Source organism: Scyliorhinus canicula, chromosome 2, assembly GCF_902713615.1.
Source record: "Scyliorhinus canicula chromosome 2, sScyCan1.1, whole genome shotgun sequence".
Classification (NCBI taxonomy): Eukaryota; Metazoa; Chordata; class Chondrichthyes; order Carcharhiniformes; family Scyliorhinidae; genus Scyliorhinus; species Scyliorhinus canicula.
The window spans coordinates 176,402,218-176,419,992 of NC_052147.1; the positions used below are offsets into that span (position 1 = coordinate 176,402,218).

Here is a 17,775-nt window from a genome sequence, read left to right on the forward strand (position 1 = left end):
CTCGGTCCGCCCCCCCTCTGTCCCCCCCCCCGCCGGTCCACCCCCCCGCCGGGTCCGCCCCCCCCTCGGGTCCGCCCCCCCCTCGGGTCCGCCCCCCCTTGGGTCCGCCCCCCAGGCCCCCACCCTTGGCCCCGCCCCCAGGGCGCCGAAGTTCAGCTTGCCCGGGGCGCCAGCAACCCTAGGGCCGGCGCTGATGATGAACAGCATTTTCTCTGCTTAAAGGTGCAGGCCTGGCTAATTCTATATTTTTTCTTGCTCTCCACCTCTTAGTTGGCTACAGACTACTCAAGACAAAAACTAAAACTCTTGCCTGTGATATTTCTGGGTTTAAACGTCCTAAACAATCCTATATAAACTGATTTAAAAATGGCCTTTCCCATCTTCTCCATGGCAACAGGAAATGTAAGCTTTGTATCTATTTGGAAATGCTAATCAGTTAGTTTTGATAACTGCCTTTCATCATAGACGTAAAGGGATAGGTTCCAGCACAACTGTCTACAACTTAATATTGATACCACCATTCTGGGATTTCAGGAGATGCAAGATTTAGGATCAGTTTTCATTGTTCCCAAGAGTAAATACCTTGCACCTCACTCTCAATAAAACAATTTGAATCTTGTTTTGATCTTTTGCAATTAAACTACTTGGGATTTTTGTCAGGCTGAGGCCAGCAAATGTCACATATCCCCTTTCATTTACTCTAAACTTAAACATACAGTCCCAAAGCATAACACTTTTATAAACCAAAAGAAATATCCTATAAACTTCAGAACAAGATAATATGTAACAATATGAGGTGGTGCCTCGAGAAAGAGGAGTAAGTGGAGCTGCAATGTGCAGTGTTCTCAGGAATGTTGTACAGGAGAATGTTGGGAAAGTTTGAGCATAGGGGTTGGCATCAAAATGTAGGATGCCACTCTCCTTTCTTGCTCTCACAAGGCCATTGAATCCATTTTGGTACAAAATCTAGCTGTGGCAAATCACACTCCTCCTGATCAGTTTTGTCAGTCGCTGCCAGCCATGCTTGTATGATGGCTGCTGCCCACGGGGAACAACAACTCTCTGTAGATATTCATGGCTCATAGTATTACCTTCTGGGAAGCATCACACTGCTGGGAGGCAGCCTGCCTCAATTCTTCGGGTTGATGAAACCTAACTAATCATTCTGCAATAAGCCATTCTGATTCCTGCTGGGGTCCCTATAATTAGAACGCCTTCCATTGATAGGTGTGGTTTGTATTTTGTGATTGGTTGGGGAGCTTGGAAGTGGGATATTAATTCTTTAGTTGAGTTTCACAAATGATCCAGTTCCTGACCTCTACTTCTGCCAGTGCCTCACACCACTACCCTCCACTGTGAGTGGATCAGTTCTGTAAAAATTCTCCCCTTTGTTTCACTCAGTTGTTTGAGGTTGGTTTTCACCCCCTGAAATTGTGGCTCTGTAATGTGAATAAATCACTTAAGATAACTGGCCTGATGACTCTCAGCCTCGTTCCATGTGGGCATGTACAGTACCTGGTTTAAAATGTTGGGTTCATGTTTGTTTTGGCCTTCTCGGTTTAGGTATGTAATGAATGGGGTCAGCTTAGCAATTTTCTGTACTTAATGCACCCATCACAGAGTGAAAAAAATGTTCGGTCTTTATCTGTCTTATCACTGTGAAATTTTCTCCCCACCTGATGCACGACATTGCATAGTACTACCTACCCAATCCAGCGGGCTGCTTTGTCCTGGATGTTGAAGTTCTTGAGTGTTGTTGGAAATGCACTCACCCAGGCAAGCCCATTTGTCCACGTTTAGGCTGAGGCTGTAATGAGGTCAGAAACTCAGTGGCACTAGTGGATCCCAAACTGAACTTCAGTGAGCAGGTTATTGCTGTGTAAGTGCCACTTGATAGCACTGATGTTAACCCCTTTGCTGATGATGGAGAGTATGATAATGGCATGACAATTGACAAAGTTGGATTTGCCCCGTTTGAGGGCAGGACATAATTGGGAAGTTTTCACTTTGCCGCTGGATTCCAGTACAACATGGCTAAGGGTCCAACTAGTTCTGGAGCACAAGTCTTCAGTAATATTGTTGGAATGTTGTCAGGGCCCCTTTGCAGTATCCAGTGCCTTTGGCCACTTTTTATGTTATCACATGCGGTGAATCCAATTGGCTGGAGACTGGCATCTTTGATGTTGGGGACCTCCAGGGGAGGCCAAGGTGGATCACCCACTTGGCAAAAGGTGGTCGCAAATGCTTCAGCATTTTCTTTTGTCCTTTGGCGCTTAGCCAGTAGTGGTGCTACCAAGCCATTCCTATTGGTAGACTTTCAAGTCCCACACCCAGAGAACATTTTGTGCCTTTTCCACCCTTCGTACTTCCTTCAAGTGGTGCTCAACATGGAGGAGTACAGCTTCATTAGCTGGAGAGGGTGGTAGGTAGTAATCAACAGAGGTTTCCTTGCTCATGTGTTGTGGATCTGGAGTCATATGTAGGCCAGACCAGATAACGACAGCAGATTTCTCCCCATAAAGGTCACTGGTGAGTCAGATGGAGTTTTGCTACGACAATTGACAATGGTTTTGTGGTCATTATTATTGAGACTTGCTTGTTAATTCCAAATTTATTAACAGAATTTAAATTACACCAGCTGCTATGGTAGGATTCAAACCCATGGCCCCAGAGCATTAACTTGGGCCTCTTATAATATTCCATCACCTCTTGTCTTTAGTAATGGAGTAAAATAGTGCATGAAAGATAATTATTTTTCTTTTGCAGGCAATTACGATTCATTGATGTTGATGAATTTCGTAATCGTAAGGATTCAATGGAACTAACTACATTCCAGGTCTTGTTCATGAGGCAAATTGAATCTGCCAAAGATCAACTCCTTAAAAAGTATGATCATTCCAAAAACATGTCAAATAGAAATTGTTAAATGTACTTTGTTCAGTTTTGATTGGCTGTTAATCATTTCTTTATCGTACCTTTATCTGGTAAGCATAGATTCTTATGAAAGTTATGTTTGTAAGAAAACGTGTCACCAACATTAAAAATATTGTAACTTTTATTACAAGTGAAAAATAATCTTTAATATCCAGGTTTTAACCGATGGTTTATTGAATGTGTTTTAGATGGTTTCCTGAAGTCCAAAATATTTATTACCTGGGAAATAAACGGAAGCAGGTTCCCAGTAATAGCAATCGTGCCAGACTACTGTCTTTCTTTAATTGTGCTGCTATTCTGATGACTTCACAACTGCAAAGCTTAACCCTAAAGTCCATCCAAGACTATACTGATCTGATTGTACAACGACCGGTACGTTTATCAGAAACCTGCAAAGTGCTGCCAAATGTATTTCTTATTTAATCAATTTTATGCAGATTATAGAAATTTACTTACCGGATGCAGGTTTTATTTCTTGCTTTTCATAATTTATAAAATTAGTTGTTTGGTAGTACAGAACCTGATACGTGATTTTTCATCCACATTCCTGCAAACATAAACGGTGACGTGGGCATAAAACGTCATGAGGGTCTGAAAATAAGAATCTTGCTGGCAATTTCTCAATTTCAGATTTTCCCCACCCCCCGCTAATGCCGTAACAAGGTTTCCGCCCAGAAAGGCCAGGAACCTCATTTAAATAAATTATAATGTAATTATAGGGCTTCCCTGTCATATGTTCGTCACACATTAGGATCTCCCCACTTGTTGAAGTCTTGTCACATTAGCGAGCTATTCAATACGTTTTTTAAAAAATGGGAACCATGCAGAGGGATCATGCTGCAGATGCACAGGTAAGTAAAGTCCTGGGAGAGAGGGACATGGATGGGCAGTACACTTGCACTGCTCTTGCACAACTCCCTGGTACCATGACACTGTCCCTGGCCACTGGCACAGGTCTCTGGCAGCCTAGGCCCCGTGGGGAGCTCCTTTGGGTGGGGATTTCCTTTAGCCACGGTGCGACGGGATACCCCATGTCCATGGGGTGGGAGCGGGTCCCTGTTTTTTAAAATCAGAGAACGTGGGGCCCTTTAAAAAAGATGCCCTGATCTCAGGATTCGTGACATTGCCGTTTTTTTCCACCCCACCAGCAAGATGGCGTATGCCACACCTGCAGAGTCTTCCTGCACAGAGTACTGTATAGTGTAATGAGATAAGCCGGCTATGCAGATGCTTTAGGGGCTGTTTAGCACAGGGCTAAATCGCTGTCTTTGAAAGCAGAACAAGGCAGGCCAGCAGCATGGTTCAATTCCTGTAACAGCCTCCCCGGACAGACGCCGGAATGTGGCGACTAGGGGCTTTTCACAGTAACTTCATTTGAAGTCTACTTGTGACAATAAGCGATTTTCATTTCATTTCTCACTTCAGCCAGCCCTCTGCAGAAAATGGAAAAATCAGCCCTGAGTATTGCTAAAATAAGAGAATTGCTGTCAAGGCTTTTCGGTAGAATCCCTACAGTTCAGCGGGAGGCCTTTTGGCCTATCAAGTCTACACCGACTCTCTGAAAGAGCACCCTACCTAGATCACACCCCACTCTATCCCCATAATCCCACCTAACCTGCACATCTTTGGATGCTGTGGGACAATTTTAGCATGGACAATCCACCTAATTTGTACATTTTTGGACTGTGGGAGGAAACCCTCGCAGATACAGGGAGAATGTGAATATTCCACACAGGCAGTCACTCATAGCCAGGTGTCTGGCGCTGTGAGGCAGCAATGTTAAACACTAACCACTATGCCACCATGCCCCAGAAAACCTGCAAGAAATGATCAACAGTAGCGGAAGAACAATTTATACTGTATGAGAAGAGAGTGCTGATTGCTTGGCACATTAGCACTCACTTCTCATCCTGTATACATTGCTGTAACTTCTGTTGCAGTTCAAACACCAGAAAGTGGCCACAACTAATATTCAACAATATCATAATTTGTTCTGCCATTTTCCAACATGTACTGTTAACATGGTGGCTCAAATTTTTTTCTATTCATTCATGGAATGTCGCTGTCGCTGGCTGGGCCAGCATTTATTGCCCATCGCTATTTGCCCTTGAACTGTGTGCATTTCAGAGGGCATTTTAAGAGTCACCATATTGATGTGGGTCGGCGGTCACATGACCAGGTGGTACAGTTGGCATGTTTCCTTCCCTTTAAGAATATTAGTGAACGGGATGGGTCTTTATGACAATTGCAATGGTTTCATGATCATCGTTAGACTTTTAATTCCGGATATTTGATTGAATTAAAATTTCACCATCTGCTGTGGTGGGATTTGAATCTGTGTCCCCAGAGCATTACCCTGGGTCTGTGGATTGCTAGCCCAGCAATAATACCACAACGCCACCGCCTCCCTATTTGCAGTATTGGAAATGTTGTCTGCACATGCCAATTTCATGGGTGCACCAATATCCACAGCATAAACAAATAGAACCTATTTTTGTTGAATTTCATCTTTTTTTATATTGCTTTTGATAACATGAAAAATAAAAAAGTATTGTTGCTCTATTAAGAACAAAAGAACTAGGAGCAGGAGTAGGCCATCTGGCCCCTCGAGCCTGCTCCGTCATTCAATTAGATTATGGCTGATCTTTTGTGGACTCAGCTCCACTTTCCGGCCCGAACACCATAACCCTTAATCCCTTTATTCTTCAAAAAACTATCTATCTTTACCTTAAAAACATGTAATGAAGGAGCCTCAACTGCTTCACTGGGCAAGGAATTCCATAGATTCACAACCCTTTGGGTGAAGAAGTTCCTCCTAAACTCAGTCCTATTGGGAGATAACAACCTGTATACAGTAGTTATCATCAATAAAGAGAACAGTGTTACTTTTAATTCAAAGGGTAATTGATAGAAATGAGAAAACTGAAATGCTGAGGGATTCCTGCAAAGTTGTTCTAATAAGAGCCTACATGTCTAAATTGTTACCTTGTACTTCTAAACAATCAAAATTGCATGGATGTAAGCTATACACTAGATTTTGTTACAGCACTTTTATGTTACACAATTTAAAATTCTGATTAATTCCAAGCATAATATCCTGCCACATATTTTATGTAATGGACTGCTTGGAATCAGTTAAGTTTCTCATTTGCAAATCCTTATATTTGGATATAATTATTATGTGCTTGAAGAAAATTAGCCACATGTAAATACTGAAGGAATAAAAGCGCAACCCTTTGAGATAGGTTTTTATTTCAATTGTCTATGTCTGGAATTTTATATCTAGGATTCCATACGTGTTTATGAACACCCAGGTTTCATTTTGCGTCTGATCCTAAAAAACAACAGTGTTCAATTTGAACCAGAGTTCAAGGATTTTGAACTAATATTCTTGAGTGTTTATGATGTCATGCTGAAAACTGCGAATAAAGTGCCAAGAGTTGAGACAAAGCTGTACACTGAATGGGTAAGTGATGTTTACATTCCAACATATGTCCAAGATTAACAGAGACTCACAGTTATACTATTTTTTCGCGAGTTGCATTCATATTAATGGCAATATGAACATTCTCACGATTAATGTGAATGACAGCATATGAGTTTTCTCCAGAATCTTAAAAATGATCATCTAAATAACTGGTCTGATCATCTAAATAACTGAGAATTTACAAATATCCCACAAATGTTGTATTGCAAATTGTGACTTTAGTGCCAAGAGTTAGACAAAACCTATACATTGAAAGGTTGTGATTGGTTTAAAAATGTCATTGCCAGAACCAAGAGTCTTAGTTCAGCGCCCAAAGTCACATTATCATATTTGTATATTTATCTTTGGTCATGCTAATTTTGGCTGCAAGATTGATCCACAGTTGAAACATTGTACTTACTCGTGCTCAATGAACTGGGTCTCGGAACTTTAGAAATGCTTAGATTTATGGGTGATATGATTGAGGTTTACAAAATAATTTTGAGATTAGATCATGTTTGTTTCAATTGAGTCAGTTAGTGAGAACTGGGAAACACGTACAAGTTAAAGAATTGAAAAACTAATTTGAATGTTTGGTGGTTCTTTTCCTGAAGAATATTGGACCTGTGAAACAAACTTTTGGCTTATGCATTTGTGACAAATGGAGGATTTTAAGAATATTGGGTTCTAAATCTTGGGACAATTTAAGGGTTAAATGCCTGGGGTTATAGTGTGTTTGACTGCAATGGTCATGTTTTTAAAAAGGATTTTGTTTTGTAAAGGCCTGGGAGCTTCTAGGAAGTAGCATGTGAAATTGACCAGAGGAATGTGGTGTTGCTTGTTTTGATCCCAACTGCGTCACCAATACTGTTGCTCATTTTAATGATAATGTTGATGAACCACAAGCCTTCCCTTATATTGATCAAATGACCATACAACCAGTTAGTTAGTTCAATAGATGGTTTATTTACATACACAAGAGTTACCTCGACATGCAAACACAATATCTACTACGTGTTAAACTACACCGATCAGCTACAATAACCTATATTTAACTTCAGGGCGACCGGCACTGTGCAAATGGATAAAGCCTTTATCTGGATCTCACTTGGCTGGTTCAAAGAAAGTGGCTCTGTCTCTGCTGGGCGCATCCGTCAGGTAGTGATCGTTGGTCTTGAACTTAGCTGGCGTGTTCCTGCTACGATTGGGTTGGCACAGGCCAGATCCAAAAGAGACAGAACACATGGCTGTGCTCTCTTTTATCCCTCTGGGATTTAGTGCTCTTTGGGACGGTCCTTAACCTTGGACCCAATAGTTCGACAGAGCTCTGATCACGGTCTTCGATTTCGGCCAACAAAGGGGCGGGTGCCTTGGTAGCTGGGCGGGTCCTTAGCGGTCATTGACCTTGGTAGTTGTGCTTTCTGAGTAAAGGGAATGGCGCCGATCAGTCTGTGGCTGCACCAGTTTTTGATTGGAGTTCTATTATCCTGGGAAAGTGGGCCATTAAAATGCAAACGAGTGGGGGGGGGGGTTCAATCAGGTCTAGTTACCTGCGTTTCAACTACACATAGACCCTGTATCTGTCTGAGTCGTGGGTTGGCCATAATTACCATGGTCCTTTGCAGGTGGCCATCTTAGATGGATACAGTAGTTTGACTGGGGAATCCCTGGGGACCTAATGTGCTTTGCAGCCTGCGGGGATCATTTGCTTTTCAGCTTGGGGACATGAGGTCATTGCTAGGTGGAGCCCAGGAATACAGAGAGGCAGTACGCTTTGGAGAAGCTTGGGAGACAGAGGAGCTGATTTCTGACCTTCCTGATCCTGAGTCCACAATCCTCTCACAGTAGGATGGCTTTAAAAGAGTAATAACATGTAAAGCAGAGCAATCTTGTACGGGAACAAGGAAGAAGCTGAAACACGCCAGGCGAACCAGCTTTTTGAAGTAGTTCAGCCAGAGTCTCAAGGGGCTCTAACAGGAGCCAAATCTGTTTTATAAATTAGGTTTTTACTCTAGACTACTAATTTGAAGATGGATTGAGGCTATATGTTTATTTTCTTGTTGTTTAAGAGAAATTGAGTAGTAGTGTTTAGACCATAGAATTTACAGTGCAGAAGGAGGCCATTTGGCCCATTGAGTCTGCACCGACTCTTGCAAAGAGCACCCTACCCAAGCCCACACCTCCACCCTATCCCCATAACCCAGTCAGCCTTCCCATCACTAAGGGCAATTTTGGACACTAAGGGCAATTTTAGCATGGCCAATCCACCTCACCTGTACATCTTTGGACTGTGGGAGGAAACCGGAGCACCCGGAGGAAACACACACAGGGAGAATGTGCAGACTCCACACAGACAGTGACCCAAGCCAGGAACCGAACCTGGGACCCTGGAGCTGTGTAGCAATTGTGCGAACCACTGTGCTACCGTGCTGCCCAGTGTTAAGGGGTAATTGTGAACTCTTCTTTGCGGGTGTGAAGTTCAAAGTTTAATATTGTATTCATAATGTTTTGTTTCAGAAATACCAAAGACTTATTCATGCAATCACTCCTGGAGCAAATCATTCTTTCCACACAATCTTACAAATAAACTAAATATTGGGGTTTCGGTCCAGTATCCTAGCCAATGTTTGGGTCTGGTATGGGATTGTAATACATTGAACACTGATTCACTGCATTTCAACAGTTAAGAACTGGGGTTATTTATGGCAGGATTGGAGATCACCCATATAAGTCCATTATCCCGTAAAGTAAATTAGGTGCTACCTATTTGATCTCCTGGACTAATTTCTATTTCCTAAGGGAACCAAAGAGGATTTTTCCAATTCCCAGTCCCATTATTGACCTAGGTTCTTAATCTGATTTCTCACACTCCCCACAACAAGTGTTTGTATTTGTGTAGTGTTTACAAAGCAATTAAATGTTCTAAGGCACTTCACTGGAGTATTATCATACAAAATTGGATGCCAAGCTATGGAAGAAAATTTTACAGCAGATGAACAAAAGTGGGTATGCAAAAGAGGGTATGCATTAAGGAAGAAAAAGAAGAAATTCCAGAGCTTTTGACCTTGGCAATGGAAGGTGTGGCTGCCAATGCCAGATAAGAACAAAATAAATGTGACCAATTGTGTGGACCAATTGGCCTCTTGCAGCTGCTCTGCCAATCAATATGGCCATGGTTGATCTTCCACTTCACTCGACTTTCCTGCCTGCTCCCCTTGATTCCTTGAGAGATGAAACATCTATTGATATCAGTCTTAAAATATACTCAATGATGGAGCATTCACAGCACGTTCGTATTGAAACATTCAAAGATTCACAATCCTCCGAGTGACAACATTTCTCTTCACCTGCATCCTAAGTGATTGATTACTAATCCTGAGGCTGCATTCCTGTGCTCTAAATTCCCCAGCCAGGGAAAACAACCACTTTGTCTACCCTGTTTAGCCCTCTCAGAATCTTGTACGTTTGAATAAGATCACCCCTCATTCTTTTCAAGTCCATTGAGAATACACCCAGTTTTCTTAGCCTCTTACTGCAAGACAATCCTCTCATCTCATGGTCGATTCTAGTAAATTTAGCCACAAACCCTTGAGTCCCAACACAAGTGAATTACCCAATAATTTGTAAAAGGTTTGCAGAATCTTTAGCCCCTTGACTGCTCAATAGATAGAGAAATACAGCACAGAACAGGCCCTTCGGCCCACGATGTTGCGCCGAACTTTTGTCCTAGGTTAATCATAGAATTTTGGACAATTTTTCATTGCCAATCCACCCAATCTGCACATCTTTGGACTGTGGGAGGAAACCGGAGTACCCGGAGGAAACCCACGCAGTTACGGGGAGGATGTGCAGACTCCACACAGACAGTGACCCAAGTCGAAATCGAACTTGGGACCCTGGAGCTGTGAAGCAATTGTGCTAACCACAATGCTACCGTGCTGCCCTTAAGAAGTTAACCTACACTCCATTATTCTACCCTAATCCATGTACCTATCCAATAGCCGCTTGAAGGTCCCTAACTTTTCCGACTCAACTACTTCCACAGGCAGTGCATTCCATGCCTCCACTACTCTCTGGGTAAAGAACCTACCTCTGACATTCCCTCTATATCTTCCACCATTTATCTTAAATTTATGTCCCCTTGTAATGGTGTGTTCCACCCGGGGAAAAAGTCTCTGACTGTCTACTCTATCTATTCCCCTAATCATCTTATAAACCTCTATCAAGTCGCCCCTCATCCTTCTCCGTTCTAATGCGAAAAGGCCTAGCACCCTCAACCTTTCCTCGTATGACCTACTCTCCGTTCCAGGCAACATCCTGGTAAATCTCCTTTGCACCTTTTCCAAAGCTTCCACATCCTTCCTAAAATGAGGTGACCAGAACTGCACACAGTACTCCAAATGTGGCCTGACCAAGGTTTTGTACAGCTGCATCATCACCTCACGGCTCTTAATTCAATCCCTCTGCTAATGAACGCTAGCACACCATAGGACTTCTTCACAGCTCTATCCACTTGAGTGGCAACTTTCAAAGATCTATGAACATAGACCCCAAGATCTCTCTGCTCCTCCACATTGCCAAGAACCCTACCATTAACCCTGTATTCCGCATTCATATTTGTCCTTCCAAAATGGACAACCTCACACTTGTCAGGGTTAAACTCCATCTGCCACTTCTCAGCCCAGCTCTGCATTCTATCTATGTCTCTTTGAAGCCGACAACAGCCGCCTCACTATCCACAACTCCACCGATCTTCGTATCATCTGCAAATTTACTGACCCACCCTTCAACTCCCTCATCCAAGTCGTTAATGAAAATCACAAACAGCAGAGGACCCAGAACTGATCCCTGCGGTACGCCACTGATAACTGGGCTCCAGGCTGAATATTTGCCATCCACCACCACTCTCTGTCTTCTATCGGTTAGCCAGTTTGTTATCCAACTGGCCAAATTTCCCACTATCCCATGCCTCCTTACTTTCTGCATAAGCCTACAATGGGGAACCTTATCAAATGCCTTACTAAAATCCATGTACACTACATCCACTGCTTTACCTTCATCCACATGCTTGGTCACCTCCTCAAAGTCAATAAGACTTGTAAGGCAAGACCCTCACAAATCCGTGCTGACTATCCCTAATCAAGCAATGCCTTTCCATATGCTCAGAAATCCTATCCCTCAGTACCCTTTCCATTACTTTGCCTACCACTGAAGTAAGACTAACTGGCCTGTAATTCCCAGGGTTATCCCTATTCCCTTTTTTGAACAGGGGCACGACATTCGCCACTCTCCAATCCTCTGGTACCACCCCTGTTGACAGCGAGGACGAAAAGATCATTGCCAACGGCTCTGCAATTTCATTTCTTGCTTCCCATAGAATCCTTGGATATATCCCGTCAGGCCCGGGGGACTTGTCTATCCTCAAGTTTTTCAAAACGCGCAACACATCTTCCTTCCTGACAAGTATCTCCTCAAGTTTATCAGTCTGCTTCACGCTGTCCTCTCCAACAATATGGCCCCTCTCGTTTGTAAATACTGAAGAAAAATACTTGTTCAAGACCTCTCCTATCTCTTCAGACTCAATACACAATCTCCCGCCACTGTCCTTAATCGGACCTACCCTCGCTCTAGTCATTCTCATATTTCTCACGTGTGTAAAAGGCCTTGGGGTTTTCCTTGATCCTACCCGCCAAAGATTTTTCATGCCTTCTCTTAGCTCTCCTAATCCCTTGCTTCAGTTCCCTCCTGGCTATCTTGTATCCCTCCAGCGCCCTGTCTGAACCTTGTTTCTTCAGCCTTACATATGTCTCCTTCTTCCTCTTAACAAGGCATTAAACCTCTCTTGTCAACCATGGTTCCCTCACTCAACCATCTCTTCCCTGCCTGACAGGGACATACATATCAAAGACACGCAGTACCTGTTCCTTGAACAAGTTCCAGATTTCACTTGTGTCCTTCCCTGACAGCCTATGTTCCCAACTTCTGCACTTCAATTCTTGTCTGACAGCAGCGTATTTACCCTTCCCCCAATTATAAACCTTGCCCTGTTACACGCACCTATCCCTCTCCATAACTAAAGTGAAAGTCACAGAATTGTGGTCACTACCTCCAAAATGCTCCCCCACTAACAAATCTATCACCTGCCCTGGTTCATTACCAAGTACTAAATCCAATATGGCCTCCCCTCTGGTCGGACAATCTACATACTGTGTTAGAAAAGCTTCCTGGACACACTGCACAAACACTACCCCATCCAAACTATTTGATCTAAAGAGTTTCCACTCAATCTTTGGGAAGTTGAAGTCACCCATGACTACTACCCTGTGACTTCTGCACCTTTCCAAAATCTGTTTCCCAATCTGTTCCTCCACATCTCTGCTGCTATTGGGGGGCCTATAGAAAACTCCCAACAAGTTGACTGCTCCTTTCCTATTTCTGACTTCAACCCATATTACCTCAGTAGGCAGATCCCCCTCGAACTGCCTTTCTGCAGCTGTTATACTATCTCTAATTAACAATGCCACCCCCCACCTCTTTTACCATCCTCCCTAATCTTGTTGAAACATCTATAACCAGGGACCTCCAACAACCATTTCTGCCCCTCTTCTATCCAAGTTTCCGTGATGGCCACCACATCGTAGTCCCAAGTACAGATCCATGCCTTAAGTTCACCCACCTTATTCCTGATGCGTCTTGCAATAAAGTATACACTTCGACCCATCTCCTTGCCTGCAAGTGCTCTCCTTTGTCATTGTTACCTTCCCCACTGCATCACTACATGCTTTGGAGTCCTGACTATCGTCTTCCTTAGTTGCTGGACTACAGATCCGGTTCCCATTCCCCAGCCAAATTAGTTTAAACCCTCCCGAAGAGTACTAGAAAACCTCCCCCCCCCAGGATATTGGTGCCCCTCTGGTTCAGATGCAACCCGTCCTGCTTGTACAGGTCCCACCTTCCCCAGAATGCGCTCCAGTTATCCAAATACTTGAAGCCCTCCCTCCTACACCATTCCTGCAGCCACGTGTTCAACTGCACTCTCTCCCTATTTCCAGCCTCGCTATCACGTGGCACTGGCAACAAACCAGAGATGACAACTCTGTCTGTCCTGGCCTTTAACTTCCAGCCTAACTCTCTAAACTTGTTTATTACCTCCACAACCTTTTTCCTACCTACATCGTTGGTACCAATGTGCACCACGACCTCTGGCTGCTCACCCTCCCCCTTCAGGATCCTGAAGACACGATCTGAGACATCCCTGGCCCTGGCACCTGGGAGGCAACATACCTTTCGGGAGTCTCGCTCGCGACCACAGAATCTCCTATCTATTCCCCTAACCATAGTGCCTAATAGGTTATAATAATAATCTTTATTGTCACAAGTAGGCTTACATTATCACTGCAATGAACATTGCAATGAAGTTACTGTGAAAAGCTCCTAGTTGCCACACTCCGGCACCTGTTCAGGTACACAGAGGGAGAATTTAGAATGTCCAAATTACCTAACAGCATGTCTTTCAGGACTTCTGGAAGGCAACCGGAGCACCCAGAGGAAACCCACGTAGATACAGGGAAAACGTGCAGACTCCATACAGACAGCGACCCAAGCTGGGAATCGAACCTGGGACCCTAGAGCTGTGAAGCAACTGTGCTACCCACTGTACTACTGTGCTGCCTGGTTATAACCACCAGGTTTGTAAGTTGAACACAGTAACTTTATAACTAACAAATTTGAAATATGCAATAATTATAACAGAAATAACAGTCAGCTAGTTGACTACACCCCCCTCCCTTTTTACCATCCCACCCTCTACCCAAACAGACATGAGACAGTCACACAATGAGGAAGGGGAAGGGTTAAAAATAGTAGGAATTACGATTAAATGAAAGATGAATGTCCTGACTTCCAACGTTAAGGTTGTTGCAGCAGGCTGCGCTCATAGGATTATTAGGGCTCAAAACCACCGGTGTACGGTTAGAGATAGTCTCCTGGCTGGAGCATGCAGTCAGTATGCTCAGACAATAGGTTTTTCACTGGAGAGGCACTTTAACTTTTATCAACCTGGGCTTCAATCAAACGAACAGCCTCAGGCCTGTCCAATCCTTGTTTCCAACTCCACTTCAATGACCAAGAGCATTACTGAGATAAGAACAGAGTTCCCACACAAGATTTTCAAAAGGGTTTTAAACAACTGGCCCTGCCTTTAGCTTGGGCTGGACAGGAATTATTTGCAGTTCAATCTGGCTGTGGAGAGAGAAAGATCTTTACATTGGATTTTCAGAACAAATCCATTAGATGAGTGAGAGAGAGAGAGATCAGGCTGACCCACCAGCTTCTGACCAAAATAAAAGTAAAAGAAAACAGTGACACTGAGGATGGAACATTCCAGAGAAAACCCTGACTAATTGGCATGAGCCATTGATAAGGCCTGGCAATTCGAAACATTCCAATGGCCGACAGCCAAGTCCATCATGTTGTGTCATTACTGATCTACCTTGAATCTACTGATCCAAAATATAAACAGCTCCTTGCAACCTGCCTTGCCTGACATCATAAGTCAACCCTCAGTTTACCAGCCACTTGAATTAAAGGTTTAGTCTGTCTTAGCGGCAGAGGCACATTAAATGTTTCACGTTGTAAGAATCCTCCTGTTTAATCCCTGTCTGTTCCCCTTTCCTCCTTTTAATTTCTGTTAACCATTTCGCTATTGCCAATTTTTGTCCATGGATGGTTAATGTCTTGAAAACCAAGCAGCTTACCTTTAATTTAAAAATAGGAATCCCCAGTAGAATGTGCTGTGTTTGGTCTGATGTCAGTGATGACCTGTCTTGATGGACTTGGCTGGCAGCCAATGCGTTGTTTTAAACTGCTGGGCCCTTAGCTAATACTCGATGCTGATTGTTGCTGACCATTCTGGAAGATTCTGAAGAGCTAAGAAGGTTTGATCTTGGTTTCAGTTTTGAAAATCCAGCAGCAGTTCAACACCTCGGCTGGAGCTCTCTCCAGGAAAACAAATCTAGCCAGCTTTTCCTCTCTACCAGCCAGTGAGTGTTTAATTCCTGAATATGGAGCTGGAGAGAACTCTTTGGGTTCTTTCCCTGAAAAATTAACATACCTCTCTATAAACTCGTGGAATCTGCTTCTCGGATACTATGTTTTTCCTCCGTAAAGATAGGGCACATTCTGGTGAGTCTGGAAACCATTAAAGTTTAAACCACAGGCTGAAGCTGGGGAGAAGGTGAGACCGAAAGTCTTGAGAATCAAACTGGCCTAAGGCTGTTCTTTTCAGTGAAGGCCCCGAGTAATAAAAGAGTGACACCCCCACAGCGTGGGAGTTCTGATTGAATACCACAGCCAGAAGATCCTCATTCGCAATCCAGCTAAAGGCTTCAATCACTCCGTGTCCTTGGAGGACAGACTGCTGAAGTGACCTCAACATCGGAATCAAGGACACTAATCTCTCTCCTTTCATCTTAATCCCTCTTATTTATTTTACCTTTCTCCCTCCGTCTTTGTATGTTTGTTTGTGTCTGACTGGGTGGAGGGTGGGACAGTAAAAGGGGGGAGTAGCTGGCCATTATTCTGTTATAATTATTGCATGTTTCAACCCTATTTCTGTTATAAATAAACAGTTGTGTTTAACTTACAAATCTGCTGCCTGTATGTCATTGGAGCAGTCAAGTGCCAAAGATCTCGGGCTTTTTAAATTAATTATTAGTTACTTCACTTGTGTTGGGATTCCAGGATTTCTAGGGCTGGAATTGACTGCGCATTTGCCCAGAGTGTCGTAACAATATACAAAAACTGATAAAGCAAAATAACGCACATTAAAAGGAAAAATACAAGGGACAACCAGGGATTAACAGGAGAATGCTTGCAACTGTTTATCCCTACCCTCTGCTTCATATTCATAATCAATCCTCCATCTATTATAGTATATTACCCCCAACACCATGAGCCCTTACCTTAATTTTTAACCTGTGTGACATCCTATTGATAATTCAAGTAAACCATACCACATATATTACCTGTCTACCTTACCAGTTACATCCTTAGAACCTCTATTAAATGTCAAACATGATTTTTCCTTTCCCAAATCCATGTTGACATTGTCTCGTTATAATGTGATTTTCAGGGTGCATTGTTCAGTCTTCTTTCATAATGGATTCCATAATTTTCTAAAGGATTGATCTCTGACTAACTGGTCTGCAATTCACTGTTTCATCTCCCCCTCCTTTATTGGCTAGTGTGCTACATTTGCTAACTTAAAATCCGCTGGCACTGTTGTAGAATCTGGGGAATTTTGCAAAATCAAACCAGTGCATTCCATTGTTGTTAATGGTATGTTAATTCTATTATTTAGGTTAAGGATACACAGGGGAAGAACATTTACTGATTAAGTACCTTGAACATGTATAAAGAGAGATTTTGGGGTGTATCATGACTCCTGGTAATGGCATTCTGGTTTAGTTACTTAAATTTTCTTCTGATGTTTTTTTTTTGTCAGTGTCCGAATAGGAACTGTCATCTGTCACTTTTGTTTCATTTATAATTTTTTTTGTTCTAATCAAAATAATTTAAAGAGACGTTCCACGACTGGTGGGCACTGCAGGGACTGGAGTGCATCATCAGTCCCAAGAACACTATTTTAATTTAATAAGTTTCCTTTAAAGTTTTGTCTTTATGTTACCATACCCCTTTAAGGGGTTGTTAATTTGTTCATTAGTTTATTTATTTATGTTGGCATTCAAAAGAACACAAAGAGAAATCTTTGGGACACTGGGAGTTGGTTGGTTAGGGAGCGGTAGACATATATAATGTTGCACCCTGTGAATAAACCTATTTTAAGTAAAATATTGGTGTCTGGTTTCCTACTTTGCCATCTGGCAACAAAGTGAATTAACAGCTATCTTTGCCACTACCCCTTTGATAACGCCAGTATCTAAGCTGGAGGATTGTCATCTTTTAGTCCCTTACATTTATCCAATACTTTTTCTGCGCTGATATTAATGATCTTGCGTTCCTCCCTCTTAATAGCACCTTGGTTACCCACTAATTCTGGTATGTAATTTGGGTCTTCTACTGTGAATGCAAATACAATATATTTGTTCAATGTCTCTGCCAGTTCCTATTTCCCATTGTCCTACAATCTGCTTTCATATTCCTGGTTAGTTTACAGTCATTCTATTTTTCCCTTTTTGTCAACTTTTTGGTTATTCTTTGCAGGTTTCTAAAACATTCTCAACCCTCTGGCTTACTCCTAATCTTTTCAACATTATAAGCTCTTCTAATTAACACAATCACTTCATTCCATGGTCAGCCACGGGTGGAGATTTCTTGCTAAATTTGTCTTTTATTTGAATGCTTTGTCGTTCGAC

The 17,775-nt window shown here is 42.8% G+C and overlaps 1 protein-coding gene across 2 annotated transcripts in view; it reads left to right on the top strand.

The window, feature by feature from the left end:
* The window catches only part of dnah7 (dynein, axonemal, heavy chain 7), a 498,762-nt gene that overhangs the window by 76,022 nt on the left and 404,965 nt on the right, over positions 1–17,775 (top strand). For both annotated transcript variants that reach the window (XR_005459743.1, XM_038789116.1), the window contains exons 9-11: positions 2,767–2,886; positions 3,123–3,306; positions 6,221–6,400. Coding sequence is in view for 1 of the 2 variants with exons in the window: in XM_038789116.1 (XP_038645044.1) it covers positions 2,767–2,886; positions 3,123–3,306; positions 6,221–6,400 (484 nt within the window). In the remaining variant the exon portion in view is untranslated. The remainder of the gene's footprint in view (positions 1–2,766; positions 2,887–3,122; positions 3,307–6,220; positions 6,401–17,775) is intronic.